The 17417-nt window shown below is 44.7% G+C and overlaps 1 protein-coding gene across 1 annotated transcript in view; it reads left to right on the plus strand.

Annotated features, from left to right (window-relative positions):
- LOC148481864 (dachshund homolog 2-like) overlaps nucleotides 1-17417 on the plus strand; it is a 324209-nt gene that overhangs the window by 248083 nt on the left and 58709 nt on the right. Inside the window, exons 9-10 of the mRNA XM_088452903.1 lie at nucleotides 4669-4814; nucleotides 16211-16358. Of these exons, the coding sequence (XP_088309029.1) occupies nucleotides 4669-4814; nucleotides 16211-16358 (294 nt within the window). The remainder of the gene's footprint in view (nucleotides 1-4668; nucleotides 4815-16210; nucleotides 16359-17417) is intronic.

A 17417-nucleotide genomic window follows, 5' to 3' on the forward strand; every position in this document is an offset into this window, starting at 1 on the left:
TAGCCACACCTCGTATTGCCGCCAAAAGCAACGTTACAGATTTTGCATTAGTGTGAGGCTGACATTGATAGACCCCTTTAGCAAGACCTAATATTGCAACAAAATTCCAGGGGGAGGGTGAATGCAGCGGATGTCAGCAAAGCTCTTGTTATAGGGTCCATTTATCAAAATGCTGCTATAGGTCAAATATATTTTTATTGTCACTTATGATGATAATATGGATAAAAGAACAATTTACCGCTGTCATTTATGAAGAATACGGTATATCACCAGCTGCCCGGAGCGGTAAGAGTTACCGATTTGCCGGGCCGGTCTTTTCAGAAATGCGCATGAGCCAGCTGCGTATTTGGCTCGTGTATTCGCAGCAGAACTGATATCCCAGGTTTGGACTTTTAGTTCCACTAATATGGGAAAACCTAGAAGTTTCAATGTAGATTAACAATAAAACAATATATATTTGCAAACTATTGGCCATTTAAATTAGATTTATTAAATAATAAAACACTTTTACTCTAACATTCTTCTGAGGTGTACACGTACCAACACAATGCTTAATAACCTTCGCTATTGCCCTTTGATAAATATCCCCAATAGTCCTGATATAATCATTAGCAGAGGCGCTGAACCGTTACAACACAGGAAAATTGTACATGAAGCCTGGACGGAAGTCCACCATACAGATCTGTTCGCAGACGCGACGTAGCCCAACGAATAAATAAATAAACAGCAGAGTACACTAATAACTGTCGCAGTCAAATTCCCATATTAAGAGCATTCGTCAATAGCAAATATATAGTGTAATAACTGTGCGGAGTGACATTGTAACAGCCGCAACAGCGCCACATAAACGGCAGATATAGTGGCCGCATTTAGCGACGTTCAGCTGTGGGTTTTTTTTTCTTAATCTTGGGAGGTAATTTTGGAAGCTGCCAGTAAAATGCGCACTCGGGTTGTGACAGATATCTCCCCTCATACGGATCTGAAATAAATACCAGGCAGGTACAATCTGCCGCAATATAGTGTGTTGTTCCCTGTCAGCAAATGTGTTTCTGAGCACATAATAGAGATAGCTGCCGGAGGAATTTGTCTGTACGCCACCATGGTACGAACGCTTAAGTCCTGTTCTTTAATCACGCCGGCCGTGTTTGTAACGGATTTGCAGGGCCCAGAGGGAATTATAAAAAGGAGGAAAAAAATTTAATTCTGCCGGAGTCTAATTGTAAATCTTGGAATTAATATGACAAGGGCATTGGAGAAATGGAACAAATGTATCAAGTACTTAAAGTCAATATATTTGGAAGAAGGTTTACCAAAAAGCAATTGCAGCTAAAATTTCCCCCATAACCTTTTTTTATGTGCCAGATGTAACGCCGTGATATATTTTCGTAGCCTTCCCCCCCCCCCCCCTCTGAAAATGAGTCATTTAAAACAGTATCTGAGACACGATTTCAGCGCAGTTTATGCGCGGTGATGAATTGGAGAGGAAAATCAAAATCAACTGTATCACTGTATTTCCTAAATAAAATGGGGGGCTGTGTATGTACGCTGGTGCGGAATGAAGCAACTGCCGGCAACAGTATCATTGATACAACCATGGGACTCCTTGCTGGGACTTGTAGTGTTTTTAGATATTCACCTTACAAAAATAAGACAATAGGCTGCTTGAACTCTTGAATATTTTTGTGATAAGTGAATAGTAAGTTATTGCACCCAGGCGAATCACTCTTAAGGCTAGATAGGGGACACACTGCGGAGCGCATCTGGCGTGTTTTCCCGCTGCGAATGATCGGGAGTCAGGCATACGCAATTTCGGGTGTTGCAGCCATACACATTTCAACCACAACTCACTTGTACATGTAGGCAGTGGGCTCACTGGGGGGGTTCATTGACAGAATTGCGGGCTTTGCAGATTTGTGCGTAAGCGTTTAGATGCCTTTATCAGGCGGTTCATTGTGCTTAGTATATGGCTGGTGCCAGAGCCTTAACTAGACTTTTTGGTGCCCTGTGCCAAGGAGAGCATTGGCACCGCCCTCCCAATTTTTTAATACCAGGGACATAAGATTGTGTAGTTGAAAAAAGGCCATGGCCTCATGGGAAAGGGCCAGGGAAGACATAGGAGAGGCCAGGAGATGCTGGGGATAAATAAGGATTTAATATAGTGCACCTGAGAGAGGACCATGGCCTCATGGGGAAGGGCCAGGGAAGAGATAGGGAGGCCAGGAGATGCTGGGGATAAATAGGGACATAATATAGTGCATCTGAGAGAGGGCCATGGCCTCATGGGGAAGGGCCAGGGAAGAGATTGGGGAGGCCAGGAGATGCTGGGGATAAATAGAGATATAATATAGTGCATCTGAGAGAGGGCCATGGCCTCATGGGGAAGGATCAGGGAAGAGATAGGGGAGGCCAGGAGATGCTGGGGATAAATAGGGACATAATATAGTGCATCTGAGAGAGGGCCATGGCCTCATGGGGAAGGATCAGGGAAGAGATAGGGGAGGCCAGGAGATGCTGGGGATAAAAGAAGAGGAAGCTACAAGTGAGAATGATAATTAACAGGAAAAGTGACAGGCCCAAACAGCGCCCCCTACCCTAGTTACGGCCCTTGCTGGTGCTAGTGCTCGCTGATCATGATAACAGCTAAGCAACCATGAGTACGGATGGGTGCTTGCTGTAGTATATCTGATGTGCTTTACATATTTATCTTGGTTGTTCTTTAGACCAGATGGAGAAATGATCTTGAAAGAAATTATTTGCATGAACAGAATTCCCATAGGACGTGTAGGTAATGTAGACGTGTGGGTGACATGAAAGAGGCTTTGAGGCTGGTCCAGAGAACTAGCTGAGTCTGCAGAAGACCTCAGTATGGGGACAGCTCTTAATTGCAGCTACTGGTATCATTCCAAGACCTCTGAGGTCCTCCCTCCTGTCCATATATGAATGGCTGGAACAGGTGGAGAACCATTAAACGTATGGAAGCACATTCTCGCAGATTCTTTAATAGTTATTCAGTGTGGTGGAATTCCCTAATTTATAGGATTCTAATGGATAATAGTGAACAAGAGCCTCCAGGCTGAGGTCAGTTAATGAGAGGGTCCTATTTGGATGTGACTGGTAGAGCTAAGTACGACCCTTTTCTGTGAATGACAGAGACTATTGTACAGTGATCCAAATTTCCATTGTGCCACTTACCCGACACTACTGAACTAAATGGCCGGGGTTCTTTTTGCCTTTAGTCCTCACCATCTGCGCCCCTACACCCCCAAAAGTCGTGCTCCCACTGAGTGGTTTGGTTCCTTTAACGCAGTAAGGTCTGATGAGATACGTAAATCACAGTACACGATTGTTCTTTTTGTCTAACAATAAAGATGAGAATTGATTGAAGTTGCTCTGCAGAATATATGAATGTGTATCTGTCAGAGGGTACTTTAGGATGAGGGCACTATAGGATGAGGGTACTATAGGATGAGGGCACTATAGGATGAGGGCACTATAGGATGAGGGCAGTATAGGATGAGGGCAGTATAGGCTGAGGGTACTATAGGATGAGGGCACTATAGGATGAGAGCACTGTAGGATGAGGGTACTATAGGCTGAGGGTACTATAGGATGAGAGCACTGTAGGATGAGGGCACTATAGGATGAGGGCACTGTAGGATGAGGGCACTATAGGATGAGGGCACTATAAGATGAGGGCACTATAGGATGAGGTTTCTATAGGCTGAGGGCACTATAGGATGAGGGCACTATAGGCTGAGGGCAATGTAGGATGAGGGTACTATAGGATGAGGGCACTATAGGATGAGGATACTATAGTATGAGGGCACTATAGGATGAGGGCACTATAGGATGAGGGTACTATAGGATTAGGGTAGTATAGGCTGAGGGTAATAATTGAGTATGGAGAATATCCGTATGCTCAGGATTGGGCCCCGGTGGGTCGGTCCATGAACAGACTGGGCAGCACATGCGGGGGCGAAGATGGGGCCATTTATTTGCTGGTTGAGAATAGCCTGAAGTGCAGATTTTTCAAAAGGCCAAGTGCAGCTGTTTGTGGGCACTGACTGGGGGTGGGCACTGCCCCTGAGTCCTGCTATGCCTCAGTCATCCAGCAGCGGCCCCTGGCTGTTTGTAACTGCGGATGAGAACCTGGGGGGTGGGGTGAAATTCCGCCTGTCATGTGCTGGACGCACCCAGAGCTAGCAGGGAAGCGCGATGTACATATTAGGAACGCCACTGGGGACAATACGGCTACAGGTTGATGATAAGCTGATGACCCAAAGGAAATAAATACACACCTACATTACGTCCTTATCCAAGTTACAGCTAATGATCTGCAGTGCGTCAGGGCGTATGTACTAATGTAGACAGTTGTGCATTGTGTGAGTGATCTCCCCCATCTGCTCCAGCTGAGACACTGGACGCATCTCCTGCTCTCCCCACCGAGTGTAAGGAAAATTCCAGCTTACACCCATGATGAATGGGGTGCACCCAGAATGGTACCAGTATGACCTGAATCCTGCAGCACAGCTAGGTATTGGCATCAGACACTGTAGTTACATAGGACCTATCACTGTCCCATCTATCTCTATGTGCTTATTGGAATCAGATGTGTGTATGACCACCCGGGTACGTTCCTAATGCCTCACTCTCTGTCTTACTCTGCAGATGACATCCAAATCACCATTCCAATAATAAAACCAACCTTGGAAAGAGTTCAGCTGACGGGGCAAACCCTACCTCCTGGGTTCCCAGCGCCGTTCCTCTTTGCCGACGGGCTGTCGTCCGTAGAAACTCTCCTAACCAACATTCAGGTGCGTCACCCTCAGTACTTCCCCCGACCAAAAGACTGCTATGGGTAATACCGCCCTCCATTTACAGTATACTCTCCTATATAACTATCCTCTTCTGTCCCACAGAGATTTACAGCATACAGATGTGTCCTCAATACGCCATGTGGTGCGATATGCCTGGCGCGTGAGTGAGCCGCCAACTCTGCCAGCGTCGGGCATGTAAATACGTCTGAGTCACAATGCGATGCAGCTAGGACGCACCCGCAGACTGCGCTGATTAATGTGATATGTGACACCTGTATATCTGTGTGCTCCTGAGTCTGTATATGGAGACTGCGCTGAGTAATGTGATATGTGACACCTGTATATCTGTGTGCTCCTGAGTCTGTATATAGGAGACTGCGCTGAGTAATGTGATATGTGACACCTGTATATCTGTGTGCTCCTGAGTCTGTATATGGGAGTCTGCGCTGAGTAATGTGATATGTGACACCTGCATGTGTGTGCTCCTGGGTCTGTATATGGGAGACTGCGCTGAGTAATGTGATATGTGACACCTGTATATCTGTGTGCTCCTGAGTCTGTATATGGGAGACTGCACTGAGTAATGTGATATGTGACAACTGTATATCTGTGTGCTCCTGAGTCTGTTTATGGGAGACTGCGCTGAGTAATGTGATATGTGACACCTGTATATCTGTGTGCTCCTGAGTCTGTATACGGGAGACTGCGCTGAGTAATGTGATATGTGACACCTGTATATCTGTGTGCTCCTGAGTCTGTATACGGGAGACTGCGCTGTGTAATGTGATATGTGACACCTGTATATCTGTGTGCTCCTGAGTCTGTATATGGGAGACTGCGCTGTGTAATGTGATATGTGACACCTGTATATCTGTGTGCTCCTGAGTCTGTATATGGGAGACTGCGCTGTGTAATGTGATATGTGACACCTGTATATCTGTGTGCTCCTGAGTCTGTATATGGGAGACTGCGCTGTGTAATGTGATATGTGACACCTGTATATCTGTGTGCTCCTGAGTCTGTATATGGGAGACTGTGCTGAGTAATGTGATATGTGACACCTGTATATCTGTGTGCTCCTGAGTCTGTATATGGGAGACTGCGCTGAGTAATGTGATATGTGACACCTGTATATCTGTGTGCTCCTGAGTCTGTATATGGGAGACTGTACTGAGTAATGTGATATGTGACACCTGTATATCTGTGTGCTCCTGAGTCTGTATATAGGAGACTGCGCCGAGTAATGTGATATGTGACACCTGTATATCTGTGTGCTCCTGAGTCTGTATATAGGAGACTGCGCTGATTAATGTGATATGTGACCCCTGTATATCTGTGTGCTCCTGAGTCTGTATATAGGAGACTGCGCTGATTAATGTGATATGTGACCCCTGTATATCTGTGTGCTCCTGAGTCTGTATATAGGAGACTGTGCTGAGTAATGTGATATGTGATCCCTGTATATCTGTGTGCTCCTGAGTCTGTATATGGGAGACTGCGCTGAGTAATGTGATAGGTGACACCTGTATATCTGTGTGCTCCTGAGTCTGTATATGGGAGACTGCGCTGAGTAATGTGATATGTGACACCTGTATATCTGTGTGCTCCTGAGTCTGTATAAAGGAGACTGCGCTGAGTAATGTGATATGTGACACCTGTATATCTGTGTGCTCCTGAGTCTGTATAAAGGAGACTGCGCTGAGTAATGTGATATGTGACACCTGTATATCTGTGTGCTCCTGAGTCTGTATATGGGAGACTGCGCTGAGTAATGTGATATGTGACACCTGTATATCTGTGTGCTCCTGAGTCTGTATATGGGAGACTGCGCTGAGTAATGTGATATGTGACACCTGTATATCTGTGTGCTCCTGAGTCTGTATATGGGAGACTGCGCTGAGTAATGTGATATGTGACACCTGTATATCTGTGAGCTCCTGAGTCTGTATATGGGAGACTGCGCTGAGTAATGTGATATGTGACACCTGTATATCTGTGTGCTCCTGAGTCTGTATATGGGAGACTGCGCTGAGTAATGTGATATGTGACACCTGTATATCTGTGTGCTCCTGAGTCTGTATATGGGAGACTGCGCTGAGTAATGTGGTATGTGACACCTGTATATCTGTGTGCTCCTGAGTCTGTATATAGGAGACTGTGCTGAGTAATGTGATATGTGACACCTGTATATATGTGTGCTCCTGAGTTTGTATATGGGAGACTGCGATGAGTAATGTGATATGTGACACCTGTATATCTGTGTGCTCCTGAGTCTGTATATAGGAGACTGCGATGAGTAATGTGATATGTGACACCTGTATATCTGTGTGCTCCTGAGTCTGTATATGGGAGACTGCGATGAGTAATGTGATATGTGACACCTGTATATCTGTGTGCTCCTGAGTCTGTATATGGGAGACTGCGATGAGTAATGTGATATGTGACACCTGTATATCTGTGTGCTCCTGAGTCTGTATATGGGAGACTGCGCTGAGTAATGTGATGTGTGACACCTGTATATCTGTGTGCTCCTGAGTCTGTATATGAAGACTGTGCTGAGTAATGTGATAGGTGACACCTGTATATCTGTGTGCTCCTGAGTCTGTATATGGGAGACTGTACTGAGTAATGTGATATGTGACACCTGTATATCTGTGTGCTCCTGAGTCTGTATATGGAGACTGCGCCGAGTAATGTGATATGTGACACCTGTATATCTGTGTGCTCCTGAGTCTGTATATGGGATACTGCGCTGAGTAATGTGATATGTGACACCTGTATGTCTGTGTGATCCTGAGTCTGTATATAGGAGACTGCGCTGAGTAATGTGATAGGTGACACCTGTATATCTGTGTGCTCCTGAGTCTGTATATGGGAGACTGCACTGTGTAATATGATATGTGACACCTGTATATCTGTGTGCTCCTGAGTCTGTATATAGGAGACTGCGCTGAGTAATGTGATAGGTGACACCTGTATATCTGTGTGCTCCTGAGTCTGTATGTGGGAGACTGTGCTGAGTAATGTGATATGTGACACCTGTATATCTGTGTGCTCCTGAGTCTGTATATGGGAGACTGCGCTGAGTAATGTGATATGTGACACCTGTATATCTGTGTGCTCCTGAGTCTGTATATAGGAGACTGCGCTGAGTAATGTGATATGTGACACCTGTATATCTGTGTGCTCCTGAGTCTGTATATGGGAGACTGCGCTGAGTAATGTGATGTGTGACACCTGTATATATGTGTACTCCTGAGTCTGTATATAGGAGACTGCGCTGAGTAATGTGATATGTGACACCTGTATATCTGTGTGCTCCTGAGTCTGTATATAGGAGACTGCGCTGTGTAATGTGATATGTGACACCTGTATATCTGTGTGCTCCTGAGTCTGTATATGGAGACTGCGCTGAGTAATGTGATATTGACACCTATATATCTGTGTGCTCCTGAATCTGTATATAGGAGACTGCGCTGTGTAATGTAATATGTGACACCTGTATATCTGTGTGCTCCTGAGTCTGTATATAGGAGACTGTGCTGAGTAATGTGATATGTGACACCTGTATATATGTGTGCTCCTGAGTCTGTATATGGGAGACTGCGATGAGTAATGTGATATGTGACACCTGTATATCTGTGTGCTCCTGAGTCTGTATATGGGAGACTGCGCTGAGTAATATGATATGTGACACCTGTATATCTGTGTGCTCCTGAGTCAGTATATGGGAGACTGTGCTGAGTAATGTGATATGTGACACCTGTATATCTGTGTGCTCCTGAGTCAGTACATGGGAGACTGTGCTGAGTAATGTGATATGTGACACCTGTATATCTGTGTGCTCCTTAGTCTGTATTTAGGAGACTGCACTGAGTAATATGACATGTGACACCTGTATATCTGTGTGCTCCTTAGTCTGTATTTAGGAGACTGCGCTGAGTAATATGACATGTGACACCTGTATATCTGTGTGCTCCAGAGTCTGTATTGGGGAGACTGCGCTGAGTAATGTGATATGTGACACCTGTATACCTGTGTGCTCCTGAGTCTGTATATAGGAGACTGTGCTGAGTAATGTGATATGTGACACCTGTATATCTGTGTGCTCCTGAGTCAGTATATGGGAGACTGTGCTGAGTGATGTGATATGTGACACCTGTATATCTGTGTGCTCCTGAGTCAGTATATGGGAGACTGTGCTGAGTAATGTGATATGTGACACCTGTATATCTGTGTGCTCCTGAGTCTGTATATAGGAGACTGCGCTGAGTAATGTGATGTGTGACACCTGTATATCTGTGTGCTCCTGAGTCTGTATATGGAGACTGCGCTGAGTAATGTGATATGTGACTGCGCTGAGTAATGTGATATGTGACACCTGTATATCTGTGTGCTCCTGAGTCTGTATATGGGAGACTGCGCTGAGTAATGTGATATGTGACCCCTGTATATCTGTGTGCTCCTGAGTCTGTATATGGGAGACTGTGCTGAGTAATGTGATATGTGACACCTGTATATATGTGTGCTCCTGAGTCTGTATATGGGAGACTGCGATGAGTAATGTGATATGTGACACCTGTATATCTGTGTGCTCCTGAGTCAGTATATGGGAGACTGTGCTGAGTAATGTGATATGTGACACCTGTATATCTGTGTGCTCCTTAGTCTGTATTTAGGAGACTGCGCTGAGTAATATGACATGTGACACCTGTATATCTGTGTGCTCCTTAGTCTGTATTTAGGAGACTGCGCTGAGTAATATGACATGTGACACCTGTATATCTGTGTGCTCCAGAGTCTGTATTGGGGAGACTGCGCTGAGTAATGTGATATGTGACACCTGTATACCTGTGTGCTCCTGAGTCTGTATATAGGAGACTGTGCTGAGTAATGTGATATGTGACACCTGTATATCTGTGTACTCCTGAGTCTGTATATGGGAGACTGCACTGAGTAATGTGATATGTGACACCTGTATATCTGTGTGCTCCTGAGTCTGTATATGGGAGACTGCACTGAGTAATGTGATATGTGACACCTGTATATCTGTGTGCACCTGAGTCTGTATATGAGAGACTGCGCTGAGTAATGTGATATGTGACACCTGTATATATGTGTGCTCCTGAGTCTGTATATGGGAGACTGCGATGAGTAATGTGATATGTGACACCTGTGTATCTGTGTGCTCCTGAGTCAGTATATGGGAGACTGTGCTGAGTAATGTGATATGTGACACCTGTATATCTGTGTGCTCCTGAGTCAGTATATGGGAGACTGTGCTGAGTAATGTGATATGTGACACCTGTATATCTGTGTGCTCCTGAGTCTGTATATAGGAGACTGCGCTGAGTAATGTGATGTGTGACACCTGTATATCTGTGTGCTCCTGAGTCTGTATATGGAGACTGCGCTGAGTAATGTGATATGTGACTGCGCTGAGTAATGTGATATGTGACACCTGTATATCTGTGTGCTCCTGAGTCTGTATATGGGAGACTGCGCTGAGTAATGTGATATGTGACCCCTGTATATCTGTGTGCTCCTGAGTCTGTATATGGGAGACTGCGCTGAGTAATGTGATATGTGACACCTGTATATCTGTGTGCTCCTGAGTCTGTATATGGGAGACTGCGCTGTGTAATGTGATATGTGACACCTGTATATCTGTGTGCTCCTGAGTCTGTATATGGGAGACTGCGCTGTGTAATGTGATATGTGACACCTGTATATCTGTGTGCTCCTGAGTCTGTATATAGGAGACTGCGCTGAGTAATGTGATATGTGACACCTGTATATCTGTGTTCTTCTGAGTTTGTATATGGGAGACTGCGCTGTGTAATGTGATATGTGACACCTGTATATCTGTGTGCTCCTGAGTCTGTATATAGGAGACTGCGCTGTGTAATGTGATATGTGACACCTGTATATCTGTGTGCTCCTGAGTCTGTATATGGGAGACTGCGCTGTGTAATGTGATATGTGACACCTGTATATCTGTGTGCTCCTGAGTCTGTATATGGGAGACTGCGCTGTGTAATGTGATATGTGACACCTGTATATCTGTGTGCTCCTGAGTCTGTATATGGGAGACTGCGCTGTGTAATGTGATATGTGACACCTGTATATCTGTGTGCTCCTGAGTCTGTATATAGGAGACTGCGCTGAGTAATGTGATATGTGACACCTGTATATCTGTGTTCTTCTGAGTTTGTATATGGGAGACTGCGCTGTGTAATGTGATATGTGACACCTGTATATCTGTGTGCTCCTGAGTCTGTATATAGGAGACTGCGCTGTGTAATGTGATATGTGACACCTGTATATCTGTGTGCTCCTGAGTCTGTATATGGGAGACTGCGCTGTGTAATGTGATATGTGACACCTGTATATCTGTGTGCTCCTGAGTCTGCATATGGGAGACTGCGCTGTGTAATGTGATATGTGACACCTGTATATCTGTGTGCTCCTGAGTCTGTATATAGGAGACTGCGCTGAGTAATGTGATATGTGACACCTGTATATCTGTGTTCTTCTGAGTTTGTATATGGGAGACTGCGCTGTGTAATGTGATATGTGACACCTGTATATCTGTGTGCTCCTGAGTCTGTATATAGGAGACTGCGCTGTGTAATGTGATATGTGACACCTGTATATCTGTGTGCTCCTGAGTCTGTATATGGGAGACTGCGCTGAGTAATGTGATATGTGACCCCTGTATATCCGTGTGCTCCTGAGTCTGTATATGGGAGACTGCGCTGAGTAATGTGATATGTGACACCTGTATATCTGTGTGCTCCTGAGTCTGTATATGGGAGACTGCGCTGTGTAATGTGATATGTGACACCTGTATATCTGTGTGCTCCTGAGTCTGTATATGGGAGACTGCGCTGTGTAATGTGATATGTGACACCTGTATGTCTGTGTGCTCCTGAGTCTGTATATGGGAGACTGCGCTGTGTAATGTGATATGTGACACCTGTATATCTGTGTGCTCCTGAGTCTGTATATAGGAGACTGCGCTGAGTAATGTGATATGTGACACCTGTATATCTGTGTTCTTCTGAGTTTGTATATGGGAGACTGCGCTGTGTAATGTGATATGTGACACCTGTATATCTGTGTGCTCCTGAGTCTGTATATAGGAGACTGCGCTGTGTAATGTGATATGTGACACCTGTATATCTGTGTGCTCCTGAGTCTGTATATGGGAGACTGCGCTGTGTAATGTGATATGTGACACCTGTATATCTGTGTGCTCCTGAGTCTGTATATGGGAGACTGCGCTGTGTAATGTGATATGTGACACCTGTATATCTGTGTGCTCCTGAGTCTGTATATGGGAGACTGCGCTGTGTAATGTGATATGTGACACCTGTATATCTGTGTGCTCCTGAGTCTGTATATAGGAGACTGCGCTGAGTAATGTGATATGTGACACCTGTATATCTGTGTTCTTCTGAGTTTGTATATGGGAGACTGCGCTGTGTAATGTGATATGTGACACCTGTATATCTGTGTGCTCCTGAGTCTGTATATAGGAGACTGCGCTGTGTAATGTGATATGTGACACCTGTATATCTGTGTGCTCCTGAGTCTGTATATGGGAGACTGCGCTGTGTAATGTGATATGTGACACCTGTATATCTGTGTGCTCCTGAGTCTGTATATGGGAGACTGCGCTGTGTAATGTGATATGTGACACCTGTATATCTGTGTGCTCCTGAGTCTGTATATAGGAGACTGCGCTGAGTAATGTGATATGTGACACCTGTATATCTGTGTTCTTCTGAGTTTGTATATGGGAGACTGCGCTGTGTAATGTGATATGTGACACCTGTATATCTGTGTGCTCCTGAGTCTGTATATGGGAGACTGCGCTGTGTAATGTGATATGTGACACCTGTATATCTGTGTGCTCCTGAGTCTGTATATAGGAGACTGCGCTGTGTAATGTGATATGTGACACCTGTATATCTGTGTGCTCCTGAGTCTGTATATGGGAGACTGCGCTGAGTAATGTGATATGTGACCCCTGTATATCTGTGTGCTCCTGAGTCTGTATATGGGAGACTGCGCTGAGTAATGTGATATGTGACACCTGTATATCTGTGTGCTCCTGAGTCTGTATATGGGAGACTGCGCTGTGTAATGTGATATGTGACACCTGTATATCTGTGTGCTCCTGAGTCTGTATATGGGAGACTGCGCTGTGTAATGTGATATGTGACACCTGTATATCTGTGTGCTCCTGAGTCTGTATATAGGAGACTGCGCTGAGTAATGTGATATGTGACACCTGTATATCTGTGTTCTTCTGAGTTTGTATATGGGAGACTGCGCTGTGTAATGTGATATGTGACACCTGTATATCTGTGTGCTCCTGAGTCTGTATATAGGAGACTGCGCTGTGTAATGTGATATGTGACACCTGTATATCTGTGTGCTCCTGAGTCTGTATATGGGAGACTGCGCTGTGTAATGTGATATGTGACACCTGTATATCTGTGTGCTCCTGAGTCTGTATATGGGAGACTGCGCTGTGTAATGTGATATGTGACACCTGTATATCTGTGTGCTCCTGAGTCTGTATATAGGAGACTGCGCTGAGTAATGTGATATGTGACACCTGTATATCTGTGTTCTTCTGAGTTTGTATATGGGAGACTGCGCTGTGTAATGTGATATGTGACACCTGTATATCTGTGTGCTCCTGAGTCTGTATATGGGAGACTGCGCTGTGTAATGTGATATGTGACACCTGTATATCTGTGTGCTCCTGAGTCTGTATATAGGAGACTGCGCTGTGTAATGTGATATGTGACACCTGTATATCTGTGTGCTCCTGAGTCTGTATATGGGAGACTGCGCTGAGTAATGTGATATGTGACCCCTGTATATCTGTGTGCTCCTGAGTCTGTATATGGGAGACTGCGCTGAGTAATGTGATATGTGACACCTGTATATCTGTGTGCTCCTGAGTCTGTATATGGGAGACTGCGCTGTGTAATGTGATATGTGACACCTGTATATCTGTGTGCTCCTGAGTCTGTATATGGGAGACTGCGCTGTGTAATGTGATATGTGACACCTGTATATCTGTGTGCTCCTGAGTCTGTATATAGGAGACTGCGCTGAGTAATGTGATATGTGACACCTGTATATCTGTGTTCTTCTGAGTTTGTATATGGGAGACTGCGCTGTGTAATGTGATATGTGACACCTGTATATCTGTGTGCTCCTGAGTCTGTATATAGGAGACTGCGCTGTGTAATGTGATATGTGACACCTGTATATCTGTGTGCTCCTGAGTCTGTATATGGGAGACTGCGCTGTGTAATGTGATATGTGACACCTGTATATCTGTGCACCAGCTGAGTCTCATAGTACCAGCTTCTCTGAGAGGGGCTGTTTGGCGAGACCGCAGCAAAGACCAGTGAGGACACATCTGTATATTGTGTTTAGTGGGTAAGAGGGACCCCCTTGCAAATCCATGTATAGTATGACCAGAGAGGTGCAAAAGTTTTCAGACCATTATTGCACCAGCACTTTCACCTTTTTTTATTCAGTGTTTTATGTGCAGCCGGTATCCAATCACATAATCAGCAGCACAGAGCAGTCAGGGGGACTATTTAGTGGAAATAGTGACTTGAGGGATCATGTTGATGAGGACAGGAATGCATGTGGGAATGGGGGCAGCAGGAAGCCACAGACTGAGAGTTATATAGTGGGAGGAGCAGGGTCCCCAGCAGCACAGAGTATATCAGGAGATGAGCGATGTGTTAGTGAGGACAGGGCTGTATGTGACTGGGGCAGTGACATGATGTGAGGAGGGGAATGGGGGCAGCAGGAAGCCACAGACTGAGAGTTATATAGTGGGAGGAGCAGGGTCCCCAGCAGCACAGAGTATATCAGCAGATCAGTGATGTGTTAGTGAGGTCAGGGCTGCATGTGACAGGGGCAGTGACATGATGTGAGGAGGGGAATGGGGGCAGCAGAGAGTTTATATAGTGGAAGGAGCAGGGTGCCCCAGCTGCAATGAATTACTGATGGATGGCGTCTATCACAATGAGCAGAAAGACTGTCACATACACCTGTTGGTGAAACAAGTTTCACACCTCAAACTTATTTTATTAAGTTTAATTTACAAATGAAACAGTTGGTAACTTAGGTTGTGCTACAATGATTAAGCAGATCTAATAGACTTTTATTTGTCCCACCGTGTACCCAGAGAGCTGAAATATTATTATGCAGGTGCACAGAACAGAAAACTTAGAAGAAACTGTAATTATTTACACTGCTTTTGGATTAAATTAGTTTTAAAATTGCAGCATGGAGCTCTCACCTACAGCTTTGTGGTACCTGTAGTTCTCTTCTGCCTGCAGTACACAGAGAGCGGTTATAATCCACAGTAAGTGGAGCCTGTAACAGGCCGGAAACATTGTGTCGTTCAGCCTCAGGGACCTAATATCTGACTTTGGCTTCTTAGTCATATTTAACTAACATGTTTTCAGCATCCTACTTAATCACTGAGCGCTATCACAGCTCAACCACTGTCTCTCTTCCATTGATGGAAATAAAAAATGACCTTAAGATGAATATATGACATTGTAATAAATGTCCCCTATTACCTGTGAGAACCTCCTGATTAATATGTTTCCTTCCGAACCTGCTTCACATAACAGACTTGTACAAAGAAGTGTCACCGTTAGTATCATGTACATGCCGGTAACGCACTCGTTATCACAGATCCCTATGGTTATCTGACACACTGCTTATACAGAAGGTGCTGCACGCTGTTACTGTATGTACAGGTGGGCTCCATTTATTACAGAACAATATAGTGTGCTTCTGCACTGCATAGAAAAGGAAGTGTGGTCATCAGTTTCACAGCAAGCAGTAAGTGACAGCTTTATCATTTTAGATTTTTGTCCTATAGCAGAATCGCTTTGGGCAGAGTGAAATAGTTATGAAGATATCTGTGTAGAATTAATGTTTCATTTTAAACAGTTCTACACTGGTTATTTAGGCACTTTGACATTTATTCTTCATATTGGACAATGTTACATTATTGACTTTATTTGTCCTGTAAATGGCTTCTCTAGCAACTCTGCAATTTGTGCTATAATTTCCAGCGCTAGTTCCCATTTACATTAACGCATTGGTCCAAACCGGCCATAGAAATATAGAGTAACCTTTCTATAAGCTGTCTGAATACTTACATTAGAAGTTAGATAAAAACTTTCATATTTTTGTTGTTTATTTGTTATTTATAGTACAGTGTGTTATCCGTGCAGACCAATGAGAGCTGGTATCTGTGCGGTTGCTCTGGGTTACGGCGCAGTCCGTCTAGGTGCCCGCACCTTTTTTACTGACCTCTTCTTTTTGTCCAGGGCCTTCTAAAAGTCGCAGTAGATAACGCCAGAGTACAGGAAAAGCAAATACAGCAAGAAAAGAAGGAGTTAAAAATGGAGCTTTGCCGGGAAAGGGAGCTGAGGGAAAACCTTGAGCGGCAGCTGACGGCCGAGCTACAGAGCCGAGGTGAGATTTGGCATCGTGACGCTTCGGTAACCCGCATAATTCTCAGGAATACATTTTACAATGAGCGGTGTTGTTGCAAAATTCCAAAAATGACGGTTTGAGCTTTTATTGCGCAAAAGTACAAACCCGCCAAACCAGTGGTGTCACTAATGATAGAGTATCAGCGTCATTAGTGCTTTCTTGCTCTACGCCAGTGACACCAAAGGGTTAACAGGAACGGAAGTTCCTTCTACATACAGAGACTTTAATGTGCGCTGAGTTATTGCCCCATATGGGATGTGCCCGGTAGTCGCATGAAACGGTTACTGCCCCATCTGTGTGGTATAACGTGTGCCTATCCACCTGCCCTGTGACTTACAGCCCCGGTACTCCGCGTCAGCAAAAGCTACTCTGAAACCAGCGGCGAAATACCGGGCTGCGCTAATTCTAATGTATCACAGATTTCCTGCACATGTTGCTAGTTACAGAGAACGTTTCGGGACTGCGGCTGGGACAGGCTGACGTCTATCTGGAAACAACTGCGCCAATAAGTGGGAAAAGCAGAGGGACCCTTTCATTAGTGCAGAAATGGGCTCTATAGGATCATAACCTTCAGAAGTTTGTATATCTAGCGAGAGAGAGAATATCGGCTAATTCACTTCCAAATAGCCATATAACCTCCACACTAAAATGTGATCTTCATGTCAGCACTAGAATTGCTGAGAAGCTTGTTCACACCACAGTATGTGGGGAAGGTCAGATCAGTATATAGTATAATAGGACTTGTTTCATCATTATTGTACATACTGTGTGTATAGCGTCCAGGCCAGCGTGATGTCACAGGGAACCTGATACCTGTCTCCTAAGTTCCACAAGACACGTATGACATCACAAAACGCAGTAACGGTATATTTATGAAATGCTGTATACAATGCTTGTAACAAACTGGGGAGATTATGACAATATGAGTAAAACGCAATGACTTGTATGGGGTCAATAATCAGGGCTGACATATACTGAAACATATTTAAAAAATATCCCAGTCATTCCTAATGCTTCCTCCACCTTTTCCCTTCTCAT

This window comes from Taudactylus pleione, unplaced genomic scaffold, assembly GCF_031769625.1.
Source record: "Taudactylus pleione unplaced genomic scaffold, aTauple2 ptg000557l, whole genome shotgun sequence".
NCBI lineage: Eukaryota > Metazoa > Chordata > Amphibia > Anura > Myobatrachidae > Taudactylus > Taudactylus pleione.